General features: G+C 33.4%; 1 protein-coding gene across 41 annotated transcripts in view; it reads left to right on the top strand.

Annotated features, from left to right (window-relative positions):
* RIMS2 (regulating synaptic membrane exocytosis 2) overlaps positions 1 to 27,218 on the top strand; it is a 507,129-nt gene that overhangs the window by 120,015 nt on the left and 359,896 nt on the right. For all 41 annotated transcript variants that reach the window (XM_031650105.1, XM_031650110.1, XM_031650083.1 and 38 more), the window contains exon 2: positions 6,771 to 7,696. In XM_031650105.1, coding sequence (XP_031505965.1) covers positions 6,771 to 7,696 — 926 coding nt within the window. The remainder of the gene's footprint in view (positions 1 to 6,770; positions 7,697 to 27,218) is intronic.

The raw sequence follows: 27,218 nt of genomic DNA on the forward strand, positions 1-27,218 counted from the left end.
CCTGAGGCTTCCCCAGCCATGGAGAACTGTGAGTCAATTAAGCCTCTTTCCTTTTTAAATTACCCAGTTTTGGGTATTTCTTTCTAGCAGTGTGAGAACAGAGTAATGCAACCTCCTTGGTTAAGTATATTCCTAGGTATTTTATGTGTGGAGAATCCCACTTATTGACTTGTGTATGTTGAATCGTCCTTTCACGCCTGGAATGGAACCTACTTGGTTGTGGTGAGTTATCTTTTTGATATGCTGTTGGGTTTGGTTTGCTAGTATTTGTTGAGGATTTTTGCATCTCAGTTCATCAGAGATATTGATCTCTATCTCTCTCTTTTTGTTGTGTCCTTTTCTGGCTCTGGTATCAGAGTGATACTTCATAGCATGAGTCAGGTAGGATTCCCTCCTTCTTAATCTTTTGATGGTTTCAGTAGTATTGGTACCAGATCATCTTTGAATGTTTAGTAGATTTCCTGTGTGAATTCACCTGGTCTAGAGCTTTATTTTTTTATTTGAAGATTTTTTATTGCTGATTCAATCTCACTACTCATTATTGATCTCCTGAAGGGATCATCAATTGTGCAGCATTTTCTAGAGATTTGAATATTTAAGAACCTTCATCTTTTAAATACAAGTTGAAAATACTTTCATGAATAAAATAAAATAAAAATTAATTTAACTAGCATCTGATTCATAGAATCTTTTTGTTGTTTTGTAGTTTAAGATCCAATTGTAATCTTAACTGGATAATAAGATTACAATTATTCTCATGAAAACCTCTTAGATCCCAATTTGGGTCCTCAAAAATTTGAATGCATGGGAAGTAGTTACAAAAGCAATAAACAAAAGAAAACATGTTAAGAGTAAAGAGTTAAAAATGGGGAAACTAGTCCTGAAAGGAGAATAAACATTCTAAAGAGAAAAGGAGAAAGAAATTGGAGCCCTAGAAAGATCAGTAGAGAGTGAAGGGAAAACAATAGTGGTATTAAAGGTGATACAAATGAAAGTCTGGGGTAGAGGAATAAGAGGAGCTAGAAACAAGACGATTGATAGAGAAGGGCATTGTCACCAGAGTGTGCATTACAGTTAGAGGAACATCACCAAGAGAACTCACTGAGGTGGTAAAGTGAATGGAAGGAAAAGTAAAGAGGAAGAAGGATTGCTATTAACTGCAGTGTTTCTGAAATTTTCTTGACTTAAGAATAAAAATAAACTGTGGGCAAATGGATTTTTTTTTTTTTCAGTTTAATATGAACTGTGGGGTCTGTATGGTTGAAATTTATTACTGGTTTTACATTCCTATGAAAATGAATTATTTTGAAATTTTATTACATTTCTCTTTGAATTATCTGCCAGTCTTTATTAGAAATCTGAGAGGTAAAAAAATCACATTTTCTATCCACATTTTCCCTCCAATCTTTTCAAGACCTACATTTAATTCTAAAATAAAATTATAGAGGTGAATACCTATACAAATAGTTGAATGGTGCTACCATATATTCCTAGACCCTCATTTAAACTTGCTATTTGTGAGACCTAAAAACAGCACAGCCCTTTTTAATCTTTTTCTACTCATCTAACACTGGCCTTTTCTCAATTTTATATAAAATTATTTGGAATCATTTAAATATAACTTTCAGAGTTGTAATATTAATATCCAGATAACTGGCTTTTGCTAGGAAGGAATTTGTGTGGCCTTATTCTCTTTTTAATTTTTTTTTAAATCACTGAATGAGCATTGAGATGTTAATTGACAAAATGAGCAAAATTTGATTTAAACTTAGTGTCTAACCAACTTCTTAGTTTCATAGTGCCCAGAAATGCCTTGGATGTAGCTTGCATTTGGTGTTCAGTATTGTGAGGCACTAATCAGCTAAGTACCATAATCCTCCTTACAGGGTACATTCTTACTTGATCTGGAGCTATATACAGCCACATAGTAACAGCATTAAAGAATAACATTTTTCTTAACAGACCCATCACTAGAGGATTCTATGACTCCATCCTTGAATGAGTTTTGTTTTTGTGTAATTTTTTAGTAACTGAGTTTTGAAATAAAACAATTGTTAGCAAGTAGAGACTTTCAAATCATCTGATTAAGGATGGCTTCTATGATTTTGCCAGGGCTAGAAGGATTAAATGAAAGCACTGCCTGGCACACTGTTGATGTATTTTTGTCAACATGATGCTTCATGCTCGACAGATGTGCATTGGTTGAACAAAGGTAAAACAATAAAAATAGATTAAATATTAATTGTGATATGTAAAAATTTCTATATTTTTGATTTTTTATAAATATAAATTGATTTATTAAAAGCTTTTTGTAGGAATTATAGAAATGGGCCTTTGTTTTCATGTTTTACAGGATCATATACTTCTGTTAAATCCTTGATTTAATGTGTTTTAACAGCTTAAAATTTTAGAATTTGGTTGCAATGTTACATTTAAACTGTATGGTTAGTTAGCATTGTGTAATTGTATTCATGAAGTATTATATTAGTTTATTTAGCAATATCCGTGCTTTATAAAGATTTTTAAAAACAAGTAGGTATTTTTTTCAGGTTATTGATTTTTCAAGTGTGATTTACATCTTTTTATTTATAAAGTAACAATTTTTTAATGATCTCTACTATTAATGCTTATGAGTCACAAAAATTTTCATATAGGTAGTACTTAATGTAAAATTTGAATTTATAAAAATTAGTAATCTTCAAATTCTGCACTGTATTTCCAGTGTTATAATTTTTAAAAATTGCATATTTCTTCAGTTGAGTTAAAATATGTAAATATTACAATGTAGGTTTCCATGTAATTTTTCAACGTTTATAAATGTTTTCAAATGTTCATTAGACTATATTTTCAGATATTTGATTATTATTTTATCGATATGGTCAGTATTATAGGTGGTATTAGTAACACAAATCACTTAAGATGGTAAAGCCTGTAAATATTAAAATGGAAGTTATGGTAAAAACATGATGAATTAATTTATGGCATATAAACCCTGGATGCCTTTCGGAAATCTGGAAGTGATTTTAATTGGGAAAGAAGCTTCATTGGAGTTTTTCCATCAGTCAGTATGCTTTTTGGACATGGAATTTAAGGAGTCTAATTGGTAGGATTTCCTATGCATACTATTTTGCATAGTTAGAATAACATTTATAATGGAGCATCAGATGTGTTATACAAGCTAGAATATTTAGAAATAGATTGAATAGTCCACATGACAAACAACTGTAAGCAAGGAGTAGAAATGATACTTATTACAGTAGATTTAGGATGTTTAAAATGTGGTTTTCTATAAACTGTTTCTAATTAAGGAGAGAATACTATGGTGAAAGAGAAAACAATTCTAACAATGCAGGTGGCAGTAAAGAGAAGTGAATCGATATTAGATAAATATAAAGTGAATATAAATATATACTGATATTGTTATAACAGAAATAGGGATTGATAGAATGCATAGGATTAAAGATTAAGGCACTATATGATGCCACAAACACATTTTATACTAAAGAAAGGCATAATTTTGGATTCTGCCTCTTAATTTCTCAGGGTCTTTGAAGGATTAAGTGAAATGTAAAATCCTAGATGAATCGTTCCTTTTCCTTTGTATTATAATAGATGAATTAAATACTGCTAAATGCCTTATGGTTCTTTAGAGAAATGTATAAATTATCAATGATATTGTTTTATCTATTAAATGTTTTCCACCTGATGATGATAAATGCTAAGTCTTGTTTATAAAGGCTGGTAGCAAAGATATAGACTAGAAACACATTACTTGAATTTACATTGATTTTATTTAGTTCCTGAAAGGAATATAGTATCATGAAATATAGAAGTTTAAAATTTAAAGGACAGTATATATGAAGTAATTCATAATATAGTTGGTAAAAATTATTTGATAGAATATTTATTATTTAGAAATAATTGATTGCAGGTTCTTCATTGTTTGATACATATATTGTTAGAATGAAATTGTGCCTTGTTTCTCGCATAGTGTTAACATACTGTAAAGTACTATACCTTAAAGTGTATTTTTGAAAACCTAAGTCTTTGTAACAGTGACAATAGTCATCCCAATTTCCGATTATAACCACTGTTCTATTTTTTATAGTGGTTATAATCTTAAATCCAGTACAAATCGACATCTACAGTATGATTCACATATTTCTGGCAAATTTCATAATCTCTAGAACGATGTGATTGCTAGATTTAACAATGAATTCAATTTTCCTAAGGTATGATTTTTAAAAAGTACCTAGATGGCTTGCTAGGAACTAATTATTAATAACCTTTCTCTTGGAACTGAAGTCCTTAATAGGAAATAAATATTTATCAGTAAGATAAAATATACTGTATTCACTTTATACTCTACTTTCAAAAATTCATGTTAATTCTTTAAGATAGGAATGAAGTGTTCCTTTTTTTTCGTACTTCTATACTCAGTTTGCATTAAATATATTATGGGAAATCCTTAATGCATTAAGCTTTCATGTAGGCTTATTAACTTGATGAATTTGTGGTATCAATAAAATCATACCACCTATGAAATGGAAGATGGTTTCAGAATCATTCACCCTCTTAAGAACAAGGAATGTGTCTTAATCATTTCTGTATTCCTAATTTATATTATAGTGTGTGGCATTTATTTCTTACCTAATATATGTTTGTTAAAGTAATATATGAGTTAACATGTAAAATCTATGTCTCTCAATTTAAAGCACAAACTCCTAAGGATTTAATGGTTATATAGTTTGAAATAACTGGCTAATTGCAAAAGTATCACTAAGAACTGTAGATACCTTAAATCTGGTGTTCTTTTCATGATAGACTACTATCATGCCAGAGTATTTTTTTTTTAGTCAAATGTATAAAAGTAATGACAAAAGTAAAATGAATGATGCACAGTGCGCACACACATATACACACAAACATAGGGTGTTACTATAAATTTTTTTTGAATGTTTTGTTTTGATTGTAAATTTTAAACTGTAGGAATCTATGGTTTTATGTAACAATTGTAATCTAAAAGATTTGTAATTAAGTCCTAAATGTTTTTTATATAAATGTAAATGCTAAAAAATGTCATATCCACTTTCTTAATTATGAAACATTTAAGGGATAGACTAATTTTTTCACTTTCTACAGTAGTTATTCCTTTATAGTTCCAGGTTAGAGTTTATCCTGGCTTTGTACTTACATGAGATTTGAAAGGTAGAGGATATACAGAAGCCATTATTGTCATGCGTTAGTTGTTGGCTAGCAGATGGGCAGATATAAAAGTCTTAGTGGCTCCTGGGCAAACTCCTGTTAATTGGCCACCCTGATGCTTTAGGTGGTTGAAATAATTGCTGGCAGATGTCCATAGACTCTTGGCATTCATAGCAGCTTTCTAATGTCCATTTTGAGAACCGTTGTCTCTGCATCTTCAGGCTAAGATCATCAGCATTAACTTTCCTGGCTTTCATTCCTGTAGCCCATTCAACCGTTGTGTAGCTTCTGGTTCCTGAATTAAAACCCTTCCTACCTGGAAAACCTAGAATAACTTCTGTTTTTGTTAGTGAACCTAATTGATAGATTGGCAGACTGTATTCCAAATATGAGGGAAAAAGATTCTGTGACCCAGGGGAGATATTAGAGAAGAGTGCTGATTTTTCCAGGTTGGGTCATTCTACTCTGTCCTTTCTCTGTTCTTGCTTTTGGACTAATAAACCATTGACTAAGAAATTCACAACTGGACTGTTGAATCTTAGTCATCTTTAACTTCAACTGACTTCACTCTTTCATTATCTGCTGTTCATGTTCTGGCAAAATCCCCATAATAGTTTTCTAAACCTTTTCTGTTATCTTCAGGATTCTAATCCTATTGCTTTTCATGACTAATAGTTGATATTATCTGAGTTTATTCCAGAGAAAAGGTTGGTGTGAATATTTTGTTAACAGGGTATTATGTGTGATTGCAAGGTTCACTAGGTTTTACCAGTGTTAGAAGGGTAAGTTGAGAACGTAATAGGCAGTTTCTTCTTCTGAGACTATAAGGAAATATGAGGGGTCAGATGTAGAGACTTAGTAGAATAATATCACCAAGCTGGCCTTAATCTAAATGAAGATGGAATAAAAATAGCAGTTTTTCTGATTTCTAGGATTTTTGTAATGAGTGGATCATTATTATTTATCTATTTAAATTGCTTATATCAAGTTAGATCGATTAAAAAATGTTGGAGACATGATGATAAAATGAAAATGTAGGTGAACCAATACTAGGAATGAACTAGACAGATGATGAATGAAAACGATTTTTAAGAGCCAGCACTTAGTTTTAGTCAGAAAGTATTCAACTCTTGAGCCAAATCAGTTTGGCTTCATTACATTTTCAGGTAACTTTCATAATATGTTAGGTATAGAGAAGATGGAAGAAAATATTTTTCTAAGCTGCTGAATAATAGTTGGTGGATAGTGGAAGTGTATGTAGCAAGCCAAGCAAGGAAATTCGAATAAAGGCTATTTTATAGCAGTGGAATATCATATTATCTAATTTTGGAGCATAAGCATATTCCAGATATAGTGTTGCAGGCACTTAATAACCACAACAAAGTACTTATTTGAACTTAATATAATGAATACTACTGAAACCATTGTTTTGGTATGCCTTTAAAATGAAATTTTAAAAAGGCAAAAGGACTACTTGGTTATCCATCAACCTGCCAGCAAATCAATGAAATGTAAAATTGATAAATTTTTGCTCTTCTCATTGTTCTTTTCCTTTGGTTACTTAGGAAAAGAAGCCCATCTGTGTCCAGAGATCAGAATAGAAGATACGACCAAAGGGAAGAAAGAGAGGAATATTCACAGTATGCTACTTCGGATAGCGCAATGCCTAGATCTCCATCAGATTATGCTGATAGGCGATCTCAACATGAACCTCAGTTTTATGAAGACTCTGATCATTTAAGTTATAGGGACTCCAACAGGAGAAGTCATAGGCATTCCAAAGAATATATTGTAGATGATGAGGATGTGGAAAGCAGAGATGAATACGAAAGACAAAGGAGAGAGGAAGAGTACCAGTCACGCTACCGAAGTGATCCGAATTTGGCCCGTTATCCAGTAAAGCCACAACCCTATGAAGAACAAATGCGGATCCATGCTGAAGTGTCCCGGGCACGGCATGAGAGAAGGCATAGTGATGTTTCTTTGGCAAATGCTGACCTGGAAGATTCCAGGATTTCTATGCTAAGGATGGACCGACCATCAAGGCAAAGATCTATATCTGAACGTAGAGCTGCCATGGAAAATCAGCGATCTTATTCAATGGAAAGAACTCGAGAGGCTCAGGGACCAAGTTCTTATGCACAAAGGACCACAAACCATAGTCCTCCTACCCCTAGGAGGAGTCCGCTACCCATAGATAGACCAGACTTGAGGCGTACTGACTCACTACGGAAACAGCACCACTTAGATCCTAGCTCTGCTGTAAGAAAAACGAAACGGGAAAAAATGGAAACAATGTTAAGGAATGATTCTCTCAGTTCAGACCAGTCAGAGTCAGTGAGACCTCCACCACCAAAGCCTCATAAATCGAAGAAAGGAGGTAAAATGCGCCAGGTTTCGTTGAGCAGTTCAGAGGAGGAATTGGCTTCCACGCCCGAATATACAAGTTGTGATGATGTTGAGATTGAAAGTGAGAGTGTAAGTGAAAAAGGTAAGTTTTCTAATTACACATTTTGCTGTAATTGATTAGATAAGCGTTTTTTTATAGGTTGTATTTCTGAGTGAAAATGTAATAGGTATTACTAGCTTTATTTTAAAAGTCTTTTGATGGTATCGAACGTGTGAAGAAAACTTCATGTTATAAAAAGTATCTTCTGTTGTTCAGGTATAAGAACAACAGAATGATGTTCTATTGATTTTTAAAAATTGCTTTCTTGCTTTGTTTCTGAAAGTTTTCTTGTATCACTTGGCAGCATATTTCAAAAATATCCATTAACTGTAGTTTTAAAAATAACATTAATTTTTTGTCTCCTTATAAAAGTAACAATATGTTCACTATAAAACATCTGAAAAAGTCTTCAAAGCATAAAGAATGAAATGCAAGTTATCCGTATTTCTTTCCCCCGATATAACCATTGTTAACCTTTTATTGTATTTTCCTTCTTTTTTTTTCCTATGCATGTATGGTTTATAGATTTATAAAATTGGTATCTTGCTATGTATAATTTTGTATACTGATGCTTTCAATTGTTATCACATCATAAGTGGTTTTTCCCCAAACCATTAGATGTTCTTTAGTAATACATTTTAAATAGCTACACTAACATTCTATCATAAGATTATATCACAAACTAAATATTTGTTTATTTGGGGCATTGCCGTGGCTTCCATTTGCCAATGTAAATTATAATGGTTGTCTTTATACATACTTTTTGTCTACATCTCTTGAGTATTTCAAAAATATATATTCGTACTTTGGATTATTTTAAGCTTTAATTCAGATTACCAAATTGCTTTCCAAAAAGGTTGTAACATGCTTTACTCTTGTCAGATGTACTTGAGTTTTCAGTCTCAATTCACCAAATCTTTGCCAATTGAATAGCCACAAAAATGCTATCTCTTTGTCATTTTAATTTGAATTTGATTGTAAAGTTGAATGTTTTATACGTTTATCTGCATTTGATATCTTCTGTGAATTATCTGTTCATTCCTTTAATTCTTTCTGCCCTTCTTTCTCTGGGTATTAGTTTTTCTCTTATTGATTTAAAAGCGCTTTTTATATAGTTAGGATTTCACCCCATTTAACTGTTATTTGCCAAATACATTTCTCATTTTAATGTTTACCTAGTATTTTACTTTGTTTATTTGAAACTATTGAATTTAATGTAGCTAAACCTTTGTATTTGGTGATTTTTTTCCATTATTTTCATCTTTAAAAGCTCTTTATTCACTTCCAAATCAATTAAGTATTTAACTGTATATTATGTCATTTTTAAATTATTTTTTAACCATTAACTTTTTAAACATTCTGGAATTTATTTTGGAATATGAGAAAAATATCCCAGATTGATGAGTATCATACCAACCTCCTACTCCCAATTTCCTTATACCATTTGATGAATAGTCAATTTTTTCTTTATAGAATCAACAGGAATCACAAGGGATATTCAAGAACAGAGCTAGGTATGAAATGATTATGGAATCATTTTATACTGTACCAAAATAATTAGCTAGAACACATAAATTGAGAGTTTCCATTCTGAATTAAAAATAAAAACTGTGATATAAAAATAACTAACAAGAAATGAGGGGCCTACAGGAAGAGCCGTAAAATTTTACTGAGTAGCATAAGGAAGATGTGAATAGCGGTTCCTAATTAGGAAGGCTAAGTAGTATAAAGATGCAAGCTCTTTGCAGATAATCTCTTGGAGTTAATAACATTCTAGACATAATACCAATTGGACCCTTGAAGTATTTTATTTCTAAAGTTAATCTGGAAGAAATAACACTTGTAAGAATAGTTAAGAGTAGTGAGGGAGAACTCACTTGACCAGATAGTATAAAATGACAATAATTGAAAATGTGGTACTGCTAGATAATTTGGACATATCAGTGAAATTTTAATATATTAAAACTAATAAATGATAAAATATAAAATGCACAACAATCCAAGAGGGAAAAGATAAACTATTCAACAAATAGGATTGGGGAAATGCATATGCAGTTTTAAAAAATCAAGTTAGGGGTATTTCATATTTGTTGCATTCAAATGATAAATACTAAGAAAAACTTGCTTATTAAAATATAATTATCTATAAAGAGCAACTGTCAATCTTAATTAATTTTTTGTGGAGTATATACAAATTTTATTTTCCCTAAGCTGTAGTACTTCCTTAAGTATATTTAATCATCTTTAGTTTGGTCATTTTTCACATTTGCCAGAGTATATCATGATACTAAAAAATAAGAAAAAGGATAGTTTTGTTATCTTTGGTGGTTTGGTTTAGATTCTATCTGGTAGGTATTTCTGTTATCCTTTGCTAAAGTAATGCCTTCACTTGTACCACATAAAAATGTAAAAAACCCAGAAATGTATCAATTCAGTGCTTGAAAGCTTTTTTATATGTGATATCTTTATTTTAGTATTCTGAAGTATCCACTTATAAAAATCTCATATAAATAAAAAGGTATATATGAGTTAAATTAAAATCCTATTTGAAACAAATTAGCAAAGCTAAAACACTTAGAAAATATAGAAAAAAAATGCCTCTCACATTTTTTTTATCCCCAAACTTGAACTTCTAGTAGACACTGTTGAAAATAGTCCTCTTTCTCATGTATTTAATCATTGTTTCACAGAGGACAGTTTCTGCCAACATGTATTCAGCAGAAAACTACACTTTAATTTGAATTTGGAGGAATAAACTTGAATGAAGTAATCTTTTTTATGTTTAATATTTCCCCAATAATTGAATTCAGTGAGGATAAATTGTAGCTGTTGAGACACTGGGATATTATGGGAAAGAGATTGAATTATATCATGTCTTGGCTTTTCATCATTAAAGTAGCATTTTTTTTTTTTATTATTTGTGGAAAATTGGCAATTCGATTTGGGAATAAATTACCTTTAGAAGTATCTAACATTGTGGTTCATCTTTGATAGTTAACTAATGTTTGAAAATTCTTCCTAATAGTTAAAGAAATTTTGCTAGTGAATTTTAAACATGTTTTTCTGTATTTTTATATGTAGAGACATCATTCTAAGAACCAACCAACTTTTAAAAAATAATCACCATTTTGTTTTATTATCCCTACACTAAATAACTCCAAAGAATGTGTTTTACAACTCCGATATCTTTCTCCTTGTCTTTACTTTTCTGTTTCTTTTCAATTTTGTGCATAATCTTTCAAAAATATGCAAGGCAAATTTTCATCAAGTTATCTAATTTTAAAATGTTAACAACACTTTATAGATAGCACCAAGCAACATTATCATTGCAAAATAATTTTTTTCTAGGTCCTAGTACATCATAGCTTCTACTACGTAGCAGAATCTTTCCTGGTCTATAAATAATAAAATTCCTTGGCAGTTGGTAGCAAGTTTATAATTTACTCTACCTAATTTTTTTTTCTCTGCTGTCCTTTTGGATAGTCTGTTTCTTTTCTTCTTCTATCTTTAAGTTTTGGCTCGTCTCTTACTTGTCACTTCAGATGGATTTCATTATTTTAAATATACAGAGTTTCACTCAAATTTATAATAGATGTCATTTCATTCAGTATATTCTGTTAAATGATGCTGCTAATTACAATGACTGGGCCATTGTTTGTGTAACAAAAACAGAGGTTTCATGGGAAAAGTATCAGTTTTGGAGTAAAAGAAGATGATCAAACCCTTCACTAACTATGTGATTTAGTTCTACCTTTTTAACCACTCTAGGTCTGTTTCTTTACCTATAAATCTGTAAATCGGGATAATAGTATCTCTATTGTTCAGTCATTGTAAGGATCAGATGAGACTGTGTATACCCAATACTCATCATACAGTATTCAAATCATTTTTGGATTACTTAATGTTCTGTGATAGTTAAGACTTCTATAGGACAACTCTAAAGAGCTCTGAATGAAAGTATAATTGTGGTCATATGGATGTGGTCATTTGTGTTGGTTTCGCCTCTTCCAAGATCTGTCCTAAATTGAATGAAGCTTGTTTTCAGGGTAGAAAGAATATGCTTAACTTGTTGAGATGTAATTTTAAGATGTAATTCAATGTCTCACTGAATACTGAACACCTATTTACTCATTTTTCTGCCAAGAACTCTTTCAATACCTATCATTTGCAAGGTGTTGGATTGGATCCAGTGGAAAATGCAGAAATGAGTTACACATTTTTTCTATCCTAGAAATTGAGAATCTAAAATAACTAGCAATATAAGGCCATTGTACTAAACAGGTACCATAGGACTTCAGAGGAAAGAAGCATTAGTTGTATTTACTGATTTTGCGTGCTCTGTATGTCTTGTAACACTTTTCTTTTACTCAGTGTGATATAGTTTGCTTTTTACAACACTAAATTGATCGCTTTCCCATACTTTGTGTTGGGTTAGGAAATTGCAAACTGATGTTTTTTTCATTTTTTTGTTTGTCTGTTTGTTTTTTGCCTTTGGGTTATAGAAGGAGGTAAGTCTTAGATTGCTAATGTCATAGTATTTCTGAATTTAAATATTTTGAACATTCTTCTCAAAGTTTAAAATATATTTCTTTGTAGCCTTTAAAAATAATATTGGATTTCTAATTTTATCTATTATTTTCTTATTGAGTAGTCTATAGCAGGTTTCTCAACCTCAGCACTACTAACATTTGAGGCTGGATAATTGTTGTGTTGCACTATCTCATGCATTGTAAGGTATTTAACAGCATCCCTGGCCTCTACCTACTAGATGCCAGTAGCATCCCTAATCACAGTTGTGACAGCCAAAAATATCCCCAGACATTACAAAATATCTCTTGTGGGGCAAAGTTCACCATCTCCAACCCTCGTCCTCATCCTTATCCCCTTCATTGGGTCTCCTCCCCACTTCACTTTCAGAACCAATTGAGAGGATCATAACTATCATTTTTTTAAAAGGAGTAGACTAGAATAGAGTAGAAAATACCAAAGTCAAGTTCACAGATTAAGGGTAATTGTGTTCAGTAAATTTTTGCTTTGTTACAATGTAAAATATATATTTCTTTCTGTAGATTATGACCAAAAATGTTTTAAAGTTACTCACTTATATTAGAATTTTGTGACTCACTTGATGCTCGTGTTTCGCGTTTAGACCCAGAGAAACGTCTAGAAATTAGTTTCAGTGGCGAGTTAATATCTCGTATAATAGATTCTGAACTTTTCCTTAGATATATTTTAATCTTAATATTATAATCCAGTGTAATTTTTCACTTTAATTAAATAGCCATGTTGTTAACCATTTGACCAACTGCACAAAAGATGCCCCATTTGATCTTCTTTAAGTTACAATCTGTTGTGGGGAGTTTTAGTTTCTTCTGTGTTCCATGGCCTAATCTGACTATTTTTACCTGGTAGTTGCAGGCCTTTATTTTTTCTGTATAAAATTTTGTGTGAGAAGTGGCCTAGCAAATGCAAGAATACATGTGTATGGTAGTTTTCTAGCTGTAAATTATGAAATGTTTGAATCAATTCTTACATGTGAAATTAGCACAACACACTTTTACTTATTTTGTAAGATGAGAAGGTGAATGGAGATGGTGGTGGATTAATTTGGAGAAAAGACCTAGCATAGGAGGAAGGAAAAATAGACTACACCTTTCAGATAGAAGCATGATCCTTTAAGCTTTAAAAACAAACCCAAAAAATATTGGCTTTGTATTTGTCTGAATTTAGATGTTGTCAGTATCATTAGTGAAATTTACTGCCTTACATAGTCTCATAATTTTTTATAATTTTTAAGTAATGAATTTACTATACGTTTGTAAAGAAAATAGGCTATTGAAGACAATGTACATTAGCAGTGTGAGAAAAATATTAATTTATGGTATCTGAGACCAATTAAACATCTGAGGAATTCGAAACCAACTGGACTCAAAAATTTTTAGGACAAGTTCTAATAATAAGAATATGTTAAAAATTATTAGATGGCTAGATAACAATTTTTTTTTTTTTAATTTGAGACAGGGTCTCACTCTGTTATCCAGGCTGGAGAGCAGTGGCATGGTCATAGCTTACTGCAGCCTTGACCTCTTGGGCTCAAGAAATCCTTCTGTCTCAGCTCCCCAAGTAGCTGGGACCACAGGCTTTCACCACCAAGCCCAGCTAATTTTTAAATTTTTGTTAGAGATGAGGTCTTACTGTGTTGCCCAGGCTGGTCTTGAACACGTGGGCTCCAGCAATCCTCCTGCCTCAGCCTCCCAAAGTGCTGGGATTACAGTTGTGAGCCACCACTCCTGACTTGCAATAACATTTACTAAGACTTTCACAAGTAAAATTTTTAAAAAGTCAAAGACTGATTATTCTCTTATGTATTCACTCCACCTATGGGTAAAATAATCTTATGCTAAATAATTATTCCAATTTTAATGTGAGTCTTAGGACTTTACCCTTGAATAAAAAGGACCCAATCACATTGATGTTACTTGGATATAATAAATTCCTCTGTTGCTGTATTAGGCATCATTGTAACTCCTGACCTCAGGTAATCCGCCCGCCTCGGCCTCCCAAAGTGCTGGGATTACAGGAGTGAGCCACTGCGCCTGGCGCAAATTTTAATTGAAAGTGAAAGCTGTTATGTTGGATTAGAATTCAGTAGAGGATGCCTAGATTTTAATATTTAGTAGAGCTTTAAACATTTGATGATTAAATTTCTTCAATGGATAGAAAAATGTATACTTTTATGGAGGATATATTGTTATTATATTATTATTATTATTAATCGATGAGAGACATAAAAGAGTAAATGCCCTTATGGTATTACAAATGGTGTATAGGGCATTTATAATTGAGCTGAAAAGCATTGAAATAGCAGACAAGTTGGGTCTAAGACTAATTCAGTATTTCAAGAGGGTAGATTCATTCATTCATTTATTGATTATTTCTTTCAACTAAAATATATCAAATGTCAATAATATGTAGTACTAGAGTATGAAACATGAAATAAGATAGCATTTTTTCTTGCTCTAGAATTCCACCTTTGGGGTACGGGAGTAAAATCTTAGACTGTAAATTTAACTGCATATATGGTTGACTTATCCTAGAAAATTGTATCTGGGATAGGCTTTTATTTTTGTTAGCCCGTGCTAGAAATATTACACAAGTGAAAGGATTTTAGAGTTGATTTAGCAGCAAAACAACTTGACTTCTTATTTAAGCCTCAACCTTTTGGATATACAATGTAATTTTACTGCATGTGGGAGATTATCCATTTATTATGAAGTCTCACTTGAGAAAATGATCAGATAACGCAGTCTAGATTAGGGATAGTTAAACTATGGTTTGTGTGCCCAATTCAACCCATCACTTTTCTCTGTATCTCTTGTTTTTGAGCTTGGAATGTTTTTTACATTTTTGAATGGTTAAAAAAACTTAAATATTTTGTGATATAAAAATCACATGAAATTTATTTTTTATTATACTTTATGTTCTAGGGTACATGTGCAAAACGTGCAGATTTGTTACATATGTATACATGTGCCATGTTGGTGTGCTGAACCCATTAACTCATCATTTACATTAGGTATATCTCCTAATGCTATCCCTCCCACCTCCCCCGACCCCACAACAGGCCCCGGTGTGTGATGTTCCCCTTCCTGTGTCCAAGTGTTCTCATTGTTCAGTTCCCATCTATGAGTGAGAACATGTGGTGTTTGGTTTTCTGTTCTTGTGATAGTTTGCTGCGAATGATGGTTTCCAGCTTCATCCATGTCCCTACAAAGGATATGAACTCATCCTTTTTTATGGCTGCATAGTATTCCATCGTGTATATGTGCCACATTTTCTTAATCCAGTCTGTCACTGATGGACATTTGGGTTGATTCCAAGTCTTTGCTATTGTGAATAGTGCCACAGTAAACATATGTGTGCATATGTCTTTATAGCAGCATGATTTATAATCCTCTGGGTATTTACCCAGTAATGGGATGGCTGGGTCAAATGGTATTTCTAGTTCTAGATCCTTGAGGAATCGCCACACTGTTAAATTTTAGTGTATATAAACTAAATTTTATTTACACATGCCAACCCAGTCATTTATGTATTGCCTATCGATTCTTTCATCAATACTTTTTTTATGACAGAGTTGAGTGGTCGAGACAGATTACATGTTTGCTGTCATTGCTTTGCAGTGCTGCTCAGCAACTGCAAATTACAGTGACATGTTTATGACTCCACAGTGTTTTGAGTAGCATGCACACAACCATGCTGTGACATTTCATTTATTTTTTATTAACTGTGCACACATTATGTCATATCAAGAAAGGATAAGGAAAGTGGACTTTGAATGTTACAGCTTTAAGGCACCGTGGAATGTGGATCACATGTTACCAGATTAAACACCCATCACAATATTATCAACTCACAGGAAAGCAAAGTCCAGAAAAATTTGAAAATTTAAGTCACCAGATTTGGTGACTTTTCTTAATGAACTTAACCCAAAATTATGAGACAAAAAATAACTATTTTTAAGAGAAATTTATACTGTGGTAAAGTTATTTCAACAATTAATGTTTGAATCTTAACTAATGTCAAGCTGTTTTATATACTTGACTTGGTGTCAAAAGTTAAAACAAAATAGCAAGATCTCTATCCCTGCAGAATTTTGCAGTAGAAATATCTTCTAAGCTCAAACTACAGTTCCAGCAATGTTTATCAGACTTCAGTGTGAATACAAAGAAACCTCCGTATTTCAAAATTTGTTTAATTGTGCAGTTGAGGACCTTCAACTAGAAATGGCTAATCTGCAATATAATAACATGCTAAGCTTTTAGTAGAAGAATCTAGTAAAAACCTAGAAATGTATTACAAGGGATAAATATGCATAGTTAGATTATATGTTTATCAATTGATATCAGTGTTTGGCAGTACCTGTCTGTATGAAAAGAAAATTTTTGAAGATCAAATACCTCTTATTACAGATCAGTGGTAGCAGATGAAATTTTGATGATAGGAAACACTAACATTGAACCCCAGTTACGTGAAATATTATCCTCAAAATGTATAGGTCTATATTTCAAAAATTACAGTCAACTATTTATATTTTAAGTTTCATCAATAAAAATTGTAGAAATTTGTCTTCACTGTTATTACTTAAGACCTACATAATAGCCTCGATTTTGCTCTTTTGCTCCTAAAATATTTGTTATTTGGCTCGTCAGAGAAAAAGTTTGCCGATCCCTGGATTACATGCATTGTTAATTTTCGATAGTTATCTTGAGATCAGTTGATGATATTTTCTAAAAATGAGCAAATAATCATTAATACTTTTTTTAATTTTTAAAAGCTAAAAAAATTAAGTTTTAAAAATTAAACATTGTTATAATTTATTATGCCTTTTTCTGCTGGACATTTATTTTCTTCAGAATTTAAATTACTTTGCTTCACTTTTTAAGCAATATAATTTATTTTAGGAAATAAAATTAGGTGTACTTACTGAGTTGTTATCGTATTTTCCTGTAATTCCTTGACAAGGGGTTTTTTTTTTTTTTTCATTTTTGAACATACTTTTAATAGCTGCTTTAAAATCTTTGTCTGCTAAATCCAATATCTATCCCACTGAGAGTCAGTGTCTTAGCTCAGACTACTATACCAAATTACCATAGACTGGATAGCTTATAAAGCAGATGTTTATTTTTTACAGTTCTGGAGGTTGGGAAGTTTGAGATTAAGGTACTGGCAGATTCAGTGTCTAGTGGAAGCCCTCTTCCCAAGTTGCAAATAGCTCTTTTTGCTGTATTCTTACATGATGTGGGAGAGATAATCTCTCTTGTGTTTCTTCTTATAAATGGACTAATTCTATCATGAGGGCTCTACTCTCATGACTTCCCTAAGACTTCACCTCAGAAACTATTATATTGGGGATTAAGGCTTCAACACATGAATTTGGCAGGAAGGGCATGCAAACATTTAGTACATAGCAGTCAGTTTCTTTGAATGATTTTTTTTCCTAGTTATGAGTAATGTTTTCCTATTTCTTTGAATGTCTTATAATTTTTGGTTGAAAATTGGGCATTTTAAATGATGATCATGTAATAACTCTGGATTCTTACAGATTTTCCTGAGGATTATGTTTCTTTTTTCTTTTCCCTTTTTCAGTAACTTTCTTGGACTTAAAGTATAGAATTTGCCTCCCTGTGGTATGTGTCCCTCTGAAGTCTCTCCTCTTTGGGTCATGATCCAAATTGTTAGCCAAAGATTGGGGCAGAAGTTGTGCTCAAATATCTTGAATTTGAAAGCCTCCACCTTATGCCATTTAATCTTTGTGTGGTATACGGACACATTTAAAGTTCAGCCAGTTCTCAAGTAACTCTTGGGTTTTACTTTCTACCATGCTCTCTCAGGATCTCCCCTGTGACTAAGAAGTGATATAATTTATTAGCCTGATATATGTGGAGAGTGTATTTAGCTTTTCTGAGGGTCTCTTATTTCCATGGTCTTCCTGTTAAATTTCTGACTGATCTGTTTCACCCTTTGTTGGACCACAACCTTAGGCTAGAAAAATTGCTGGTTTTCTGTTTCTTACTGGGTTTGCCTCTTTTAGCTGGAAAAACCTTGGGTTTTCAGCTCCACTCCAAATCAAATTTATGTCTTCTGGTAGCAAAAAAGCTGCTGGTTTTCCCAGCCATCATCACACTGATAGATTTATTGATCCTTTCAGTAGACCCCTTCCATGTTTGTACTCTGGTAGAAGAAAGTTATGGAAGCAACCCTAGGTAAGAAGGTAACATATATCTGTTGTTATTATCTGAAGCTCTAGAAGTTTTTCTCAATTTGGTATCTGCTTTTGTTTGGTTTCCACAGCCATGCAATTGTTGTGACCAATTTTTCAAGACTTATACTTGATTTTTGTGAAGAGAAGTAGTTAACACTTTGTGCCACTACCTAGAAATACCACCTTTTGCATGATTTTGTGAGTCTGGAATTCAGGCAAGGTTCAACTGTGTAGTTTTTCTTCTTCATATGATGCTATAAAGGTTAACACTGGTGGAATTTAGTTGGTGGTATGAGCTCATCTAGAGTGTCCAAGATGACTTCTTTTGCACATCTGATACCTTAGCAGGGATGGTTAGATGGGATTCTGAACCAGTGCACCTACTTTTGGTCTCCCTAACATAGCAGTTTCCAGTTAGCAGGACTTCTTATATGATGGCTCAGGGCTCGCAGAGCTATAATTCTGAGACACCACTTATTCTGTCCTAGCTTTGGACTCATTTGGCATCATTCCTACCATATTCTATTTGGTATTAAAGAAAAGTCACAGAAAATACATGGAGAGGGATCTACAGAAGGGCATGAATACTGGAAGACATGGTTTGTTCAAGGACCATCCAAAGAGCCCAGTTACCCAAAGGGCTTTAAAGCATGATACATACATCTTTTTTTTTTTTCCTTATTCCCATGGATATTTTTACAAACCACTTCTCCAGACATCCTTGTCTTCAATCTTGTCAATTTTTTTTTCCTTGTTGGCCTATTAATTAGCCAAGCCATTTGTCCTGCCTATGTGTTTGTATATATTCTTACTTCATGGCACCTTCTTTTTCTATACAAAGTGGATGGCCATCTGAAGCCCTGCCCTATTTTCTTCATTGCTTTCTTTCAGGGCCACTCTTGAATAGGGCTGTGGTACAGCACCAGTCTACTTTTGGCTTTTATGCACATGCTGAGCTATCCCATCAGTGAACCAGGCATGATGTTTGTCCTCCTTTGTCAGGTAGCCATAAGTGGCCCCTTGTGTGGCCATAGATGTGAGCTGAGGGAGAGATGACAACACAATATTAGTAGATGGTATGGAAGTCTGGGTTACCTTCATATGTGTTTTACTTATGCCCTCTGACCCTACTGATGCTCAAACATGGATCACTACTTCTGTCTTATAATGAATCATTGTTTGGCTTGTCCAGCCTTTCAGTTTTCAGACCTAGCAGATGCTAGCTTATAATGGGCACTTCTAGTTGTTTGGTCATTGAAGATTTATGACTAGATCTTTGTCCTCCGCCAGGGCTAGGAGCATACCAAGAACTGTTTTCCAAGTAGTAGATAGGTTTCCACTGCAGACTACATGGCCTTGTTCCAGAAACAAGTGTGTACATTGTGATTGTCCTAGTGAGACTTGTCATAAGTTGTATATGGCTTCTTTTCCCGCCATAGATGCATCTAATACCATACAGTCTGTTACATCATGTGGCCCAAGTGACAGGGTTGGACTTTATCTAAAGCATCTTCCCGCTCTGTGTTCCATTTTGAACTGGAAGCCTTCTGTGATTCTTGGCAATTGAGTCCAAGCAATATTCCATAGTGTGGAATATGCTACCTTCAGAATCCAAATAGATAACCTACCACGCAGTGTGCTTCCTTCTCATTGGTGGTAGGCACAAGAGGTAATAATCTATCCTTTGTCTCAGAGGGGATGATCTGACCATTCCCATGACCACTAGGTCTCTAAAAATTTCTCTGGTGTTATAGGCCCCTAAATCTTTGTAGAATTTACCTCCTACCCTCTAAAGAGTATATGACTAAACAAGACTTCAAATATAATTACTACTTTCTCACCATGTAGTGAATCAATATGATGTTCTGTGGAATGTCCCTATGGTCTCAGTCTTTTTGGACTGTATTATGGTAGAAGGCAACAGAATTAGCATAACCCTAGAAAGAACTATCAGTATGTCTTTTTTCCATCCCAGGTGTATATGAGTAGTTCTGGTCGTTCTTGATAGGAATGGAAAAAAACACATTTACCAATTCAGTGTCAGCGTATCTTGTACTTGGGGTGGTATTAATTATTTAGGGAAGATGCAACATCTGGCAAGTTAACCTGAGATGGGGCTACTACTTGATTGAGTTTATAGTAGTCCACTGTCATTTTTCAGGATGTATCAATGCACTTGTTTTTTCAGGGGGGCAGACTAGTGAATTAAAAAAGGAATATAATGTGGGCCATCACCTTTGTGTCCTTTTTTTATGTGTAATTTTCACCAGTGGGAGATGGAATTTTCATAGGCTTAGGCTTGATTTTCCCCGTTATGGTAGTTCTTTTTGTTTGTTTGTTTGAGGTGGAGTCTCACTCTTGTCTCCCAGACTGGAGTGCAATTGTGTGATCTCAGCTCACTACAACCTCCACCTCCCGGGTTCAAGCGATTCTCCTGCCTCAGCCTCCCCAGTAGCTCGGATTACAGGTGCCCACCACCACGCCCAGTTAATTTTTATATTTTTAGTAGAGACAGAGTTTCACCGTGTTGGCAAGTCCATTATCGTAGTTCTTAATTCCACAGGCCAAGGAACTAATGTAGGGGTTATTCTGAATACCAAGTATGTCCATTTGGAGACTGCTGTAATTACCACTAAATGGCATCTGTGGAATTATTGAGCCCACCATGGGCCAGACCTGGGCCAGGACTCAATTTATTACTTATTTTCTATATACCTCTAATTTAAAAGTGGGGTTATGATGACACTGGGATTTTCAGTGTCACTGTCAACTCGGTTCATTGTGTCCAGTGGTTCTTAAAATGTGTGAGTTATTTCCTTTCCTGTGTTTACTGTTACCTGAGAAAATAGCTGAATTTACTTTCTGTGGTGTTAGAGTTCTTCCTCCTGGCAACTCATCCTTTCTTTCAGTCACAAAATTCCATGTCTGAAAACTGGTTTAGATCCAGAAACTATGCAAAGAGTTTTGTCTTTTTATTGGGGTGGTTTCCCTTAGCCTCCTGATCATCCATAATTGTTTGTTTTGATTATATAGATTGGGCATATCCTCATTTGTTGCCCATCTGTCTTGCCCCTAGGGATGCTATACTCAATGATCTTCTCCTTAGCTTTGTGTATCAATACTCTGCGGCTACCACTCCTGCCTTGACACTCATTATAGTAATGGCACTCACTATGTATTTGATTGCTAATAGCTGTCACCTGGCCTCTATTTCAGGCTCCTCTTTATCTGATTGTTTTTGGGGACCCCAGTTAAATAACAGTATCTCTTACTGTCAGTCCTATCAGTCAGAGGAAAGCCAACACTGGTATTCTCAATGATGCTGGTGTCTGCCTCCGCAGTGTGTTTCTTATTTCTTTAGCAAATGGAGGGGCATCTGAATCCTCAGATTCAGAGGGTTCAGGGGATCTAGTTTTAGGAATTTCAAGTACATGGAGCTAAGATGTTCCCATCTCATGCCTCAGGTTTCCCTACTATCAGGAATCTGCCCTTAGTATAGCAAACTTGCTGACATGGAGAATTTTACTTTCTTTAGAGCACGTACCTTTATAATTAACATTTGAGCTTATTACTTAGCTGTTTGTGCCCACTAGTTGCAGGAAATGAGACTATATGCTTTCAAGAAAATCTATATACATATTTAAATTATGTATTTTACCTGTCTATCTTTCTAGAATGTTAATTTCTTAAGCTCCTATTTGTACCTGTGGAACTAGAACAGTTTCAAATTGTGTAATTATTAAGATAAATTCTAATAGATGCCATATATACAACCATTTCATCAATTACATGTTATTAAGTAAGAATATGTTGGTAATACCAAAAGAGTAAGATTTTAAAAAATAAGCTAATTATGGATAATGTTTATCATCCTATTTCAAATTCTACTGTACTTTATCCAGCCATGCTTTTGTATTGGAACTTAAGACTTGGTCTAAGCACATGGGGCCTCTAGATCTACTGACATTTTGGTTTGGTTCATATTCTAAAATCTGCTGCTTTCAGAACTGGCAATAAATTAAGAGCAAATTACCAGACACTTAGCGGCTTAAAACAACAACACATGTTTATTATCTCACAGTTTCTGTTGGTTAGGAATCTTAGCATGGCTAAGCTAGGTTTCCTGGAGCTACAATCAAGTTGTCATCTGTGCTGCATTTCTCTCTGAACATTTGATGCAGGGAAGAATCTGATTCCAAGTTTAATAAGATTGTTGGCAGAATTTATTTCCTTTTGACAAGAAGCTGCCATCAGCTCCCCCACATCTCCTAAAGTCTGTTAGCAGTTCCTAGAAGGTATCCACGGTTCCTAAAGGCTGCCTGAAGTTCCTTTGTAACATGGACTTTACATCATGGCTTCTTACTTCATTAAACCAGCAAAGAGAGTATCTAAAGCAAGCCGACTAGCAAGACAAAGTCTTATGAAACTTAACAGTGTCATGGGAGTAAGATCCCATTACCTTGCCATCCCCCCTACCTTGTTTATGAGCAAGTCACAGGTCCCACAAAGGCATGAATACCATGAGGTGGGCATTATGGGCTACCGTCTTAGAATCAGTCCTCTGCACAGTGTCCAACAGTTGTCTCTGAAGCAACTCAATGGAACATAGTTTGCAAACCATTGTCTTACATAATATACCCTATATAAAACCTTTTTGAGTTGGACTTTGTGTTTACTTTAATAGTTTACTAGAACATTTTCTTTGGAATGGGAAAGACTTAAGACTTATTCTCAGTTTTAGTGACTATCTTATGAGGGGAAATGACCCTCTAGGAAGGTTTCAGCATTATATCTCAAAATATAGTTCCTGGGACACTTCTCCTCTGAGAAAGCTTCTGTGTTTCAATTAAGTTTGTGGAAACAATATATTATATAATCCTCTTAGTGAAGCATGGTGTCATTATTATTTGAAAAAAGGCCTACACTCAAGAAATCTATTTAATTGTACTTAAACCAAAGTTTTCCAAAGTTATTTGATTAGAGAACTTTTAAATTACTCAATGCCCTTTAACATTTTGTAGAACCAGTATTCCATGGACTACACATTGGGAAATGCCCACATATATAACTTGACAAGTTGAAAAGGAGGACAGAATACCAAGAAGAGAAAAAAACAAAACAAAACAAAAACGAAAACATAAAAGGGCCATAGTTAAATGTTCCCTACCTAATTAGAATGAAAGTTAATATTTTTTTTTAAATGATGATTATATCATGAACTTGGTGTGACTACACTTTGCAAAGAGCTTCCATTACTATCTTATTTAAAACTCTCAGCAATCTGTTAGATATCACAACTAATTTTTTTCAAAACAGATGAGAAAATGAGGCCTATGACTTGCACAAGTCATAAAATTGATAAGAAGTGAAGTCAGTATTTTAGTATAGCTTTTCTAGCTTCAACTATAAAACTCTTTCTGTTACAACACGCTATTACTTTATAATCATGATGAAGTTGTTGAAGTTGTTGAAGAATGCCTTTATGTACTATGTGATTTAATTTTTAAATATTTATTAACCCAAAAATGAAAAGCAATGATATAAAACAGTTAATAAACTCTTGTCTTAATGTAATGACTGTATGAAAAAATGTTGTAAATAGAATATATGACCATTTTTTCTCTGTGTGTAGAACACACATACACACATAATTAGGTTAGTTTGTATTTTACAATAGAGGTAGGTGAAGGGGAAATTTTAGTCAAAGGTTCAAATTTTTAAATTATTTTTTGTCAGGTCCTCGTATTTAAGTATGTTTAACTTGTGCTAATAGAATAACTGAATACCAGAGTTAGACAGGATTTAGTGTGCTTTTTGTGTAACTTCCTATCTGAAGCATTGACCTTCTCTACATCATGCTGACAAGTGATACTTTAGCCTTTTCTTTGAACACCTGTTGTGATGGAGTGGTGACAGTCTATGAAGGCAGAAAAACATTATTTTTAGATTTTTACTTTGAAGTATTTATAGATTTGTAGGAAGTTGGAAAGATAGTTCAGTGAGATCCTATATATGCTTCACCCAGTTTCCTTAGTGGTTATATCTTGCATAGCTGTAATTAAGAAACTAATACTGGAACAATGTTTTTATAGTCCTAGGACATCTTATCACATATATGGATTCATATAACCACCACTTCTATAACGATGAAGAACTACTGTATTACAGCAAAGATCATTATTACACTTCCTCTTTCTAATGACATCCTACTCCCTCTCCACCATCCCTGACATCTGCCAACCACTAATTTGTTTTTTGTGTCTATATTTTTATCATTTAGAGAATGATATATGAATGAAATCATACAGTATGTGACATTGTGAGTTTTTTTCCCAATTCATATAATGCCCTTGAGGTCTATCCATGTTGTGTGTATAGTTTTTTCCTTTTTATTTCTAAGTAGCATTCCATAGTATAGATATGCTACAGTTATTAATGGATATTTGGGTTGTTTCCACTTTTTGGCTGTTATAAATGAAGATATCTTCTTTGGTGAAATTTCTGTTTATATAAAGCATTCAGCCTTTTATCATTAAGTATGATCTTAGATGTTGGATTTTTATTGTTGTTCTATGTTAGTTTGAGCCAGTTCTCCTCGGTTATTTTTTAGAGTTTTTAAAAATCATGAATACTTTTTCTGCATTAGCACTTAATAGATAAGATCATGTAATTTTTTTTTTCCTTTAACTTTTTAAAATGTGGATCACATTGATTTTCAAATATTTGACCAGTCTTGCATTCCAGGAGTAAACCTCATTTGGTCATAGTGTGTAATTCTTTTTACATATCACTGAATTCTCTTTGCTAATATTTTGTTAAGGATTTCTGTGTTTATAATCATGAGGAGTATTAGTCTACAGCTCATTTATATTTTGTCATTTTCTTTTTTGTTTTCTGTTTGTTCCTTCTATTGCTAATTTTGTTGTTTTCTTTTCCTTGCCTTCCTACGGGTTATTTGAACATTTTTTTTATTTGAAACGCTTTGTGAATTGTGTTTTGATTGACCTAGAGTGTTTAAGTGTATTTCTTTTTGTAGGTTTTTTGTGTGGTTGCTTTAGGTAATATGTTACGTGTACACAACGTATCACATTGTATTGGTGTTGAGTTTAACTAGACTGGAATGTAGAAACCTTAAGTCACTTAAATTCCTTTATTTTCTCCTTTATCTCATAATGGACTTGTCTTAAATATTTTCTTTATATATGTTGAAAACCACATCAGACAATGTATGTTCTGCCTTTAAATATCAAAAACATAATTTAGAAAACTCAAGAGGAGAAAGAAACCCCATATTTTTGCTTAGTATGTTCTTTATTCCTTCTTCATACTTTCAGGTCCCTTCTTTCTTTCTTTCTTTCTTTCTCTTTTGCTTCAAGAACTTCCGTTAGTTATTTTTTTAGGGTAGATCTGCTGGTGACAGAATCTCTTTGTTTTCTTTTGCCTGAGAATGTATTTCTCATTCATTTCTGAGAGATAATTTCATCATATTTAGAATTCAGGTTGACATTTCTTTTATTTTAGCAATTGAAAAATATTGTGCCACTTCCTTCTGGCCTCTCACGTTTCTGATAAGAGGTCCGCTATCATTTGAATTGTTTTTCCCTTTTAGGTACGGTGTTGCTTTTTCTTGCTGCTTTTAAGATATTTCGTTGTTAGTTTTAGTTTGATTATGGTGTATCTTGTTACAGATATCTTTGGGTATTGTTTGTTTAGGGTTTTACATAGTTTCTTGAATCTATAGGCTTATACCTTTGGCCAAATTTGGGGAATTTTCTGTCTTTATTTCTTTGAATACTTTTTTTTTTTTTAACCCATTCACTTTCTTTTCTCCTGGACTTACAATGATATGAGTGTTAGACTTTTTGTTATAGTTTCTTGGCCCTTGAGGCTCTGTTCATTTTCTTTTCTTCTTTTTTTTTTTTTTCTTTATTCTATTTTCTGTCTGTTTTTCAGATTGGGTCATTTTTATTGTTCCGTCTTCAAGTTCACTGAGTCATTCCTCTGTCCTCTCCATTCTGTGGTTGCTTTTTGTATTTCAGTTATTTTTGTATTTTGTATTTTGTATTTCAGTTATTTTTCAGTTCTAAAATTTCCATTTGGTTCTTCATGTGCTTTCTAGTTCTTGTTCTAGAACTGGAAAGCACACTAATACATTTTTGTACTGTTACTAAAAAAAAAAAATTTTATTTTATTTTTCTTTTTATTTTTTTAAATTTATTTATTTTTATTATTATACTTTAAGTTCTAGGGTACATGTGCATAATGTGCAGGTTTGTTACATATGTATACTTGTGCCATGTTGCTGTGCTGCACCCATCAACTCGTCAGCACCCATCAACTCGTCATTTACATCAGGTATAACTCCCAATGCAGTCTCCCTCTCCCCCCTCACATGATAGGCCCCAGTGTGTGATGTTTCACATTCAAATGATCTCGTTGTTCCAGTTCCCACCTATGGTGAGACTTGTCACCGGTTTGGTTTTTCTGTTCTTGTGATAGTTTGCTTGCTAAGAATGATGGTTTCCAGCTGCATCCATGTCCTAGGGACACAAACCATTACTTTTATGGCTGCATAGTATTCCATGGTGTATATGTGCCACATTTTCTTAATCTGTCTATATGTTGGACATTTTGGGTTTGATTCAGATCTTCACTTCAGTAATGAATAGTGCCATTGGCAAACGTATATGTGCATGTGTGTGCAGCGGCTTGATTTATAATCCCTTTGGGTATATACAGTAATGGGATGGCTGGGTCATATAGGTACACATCTAGTTCCTAGATCCTTGAGGTCGCCAT

This window comes from Papio anubis, chromosome 8, assembly GCF_008728515.1.
Source record: "Papio anubis isolate 15944 chromosome 8, Panubis1.0, whole genome shotgun sequence".
Classification (NCBI taxonomy): Eukaryota; Metazoa; Chordata; class Mammalia; order Primates; family Cercopithecidae; genus Papio; species Papio anubis.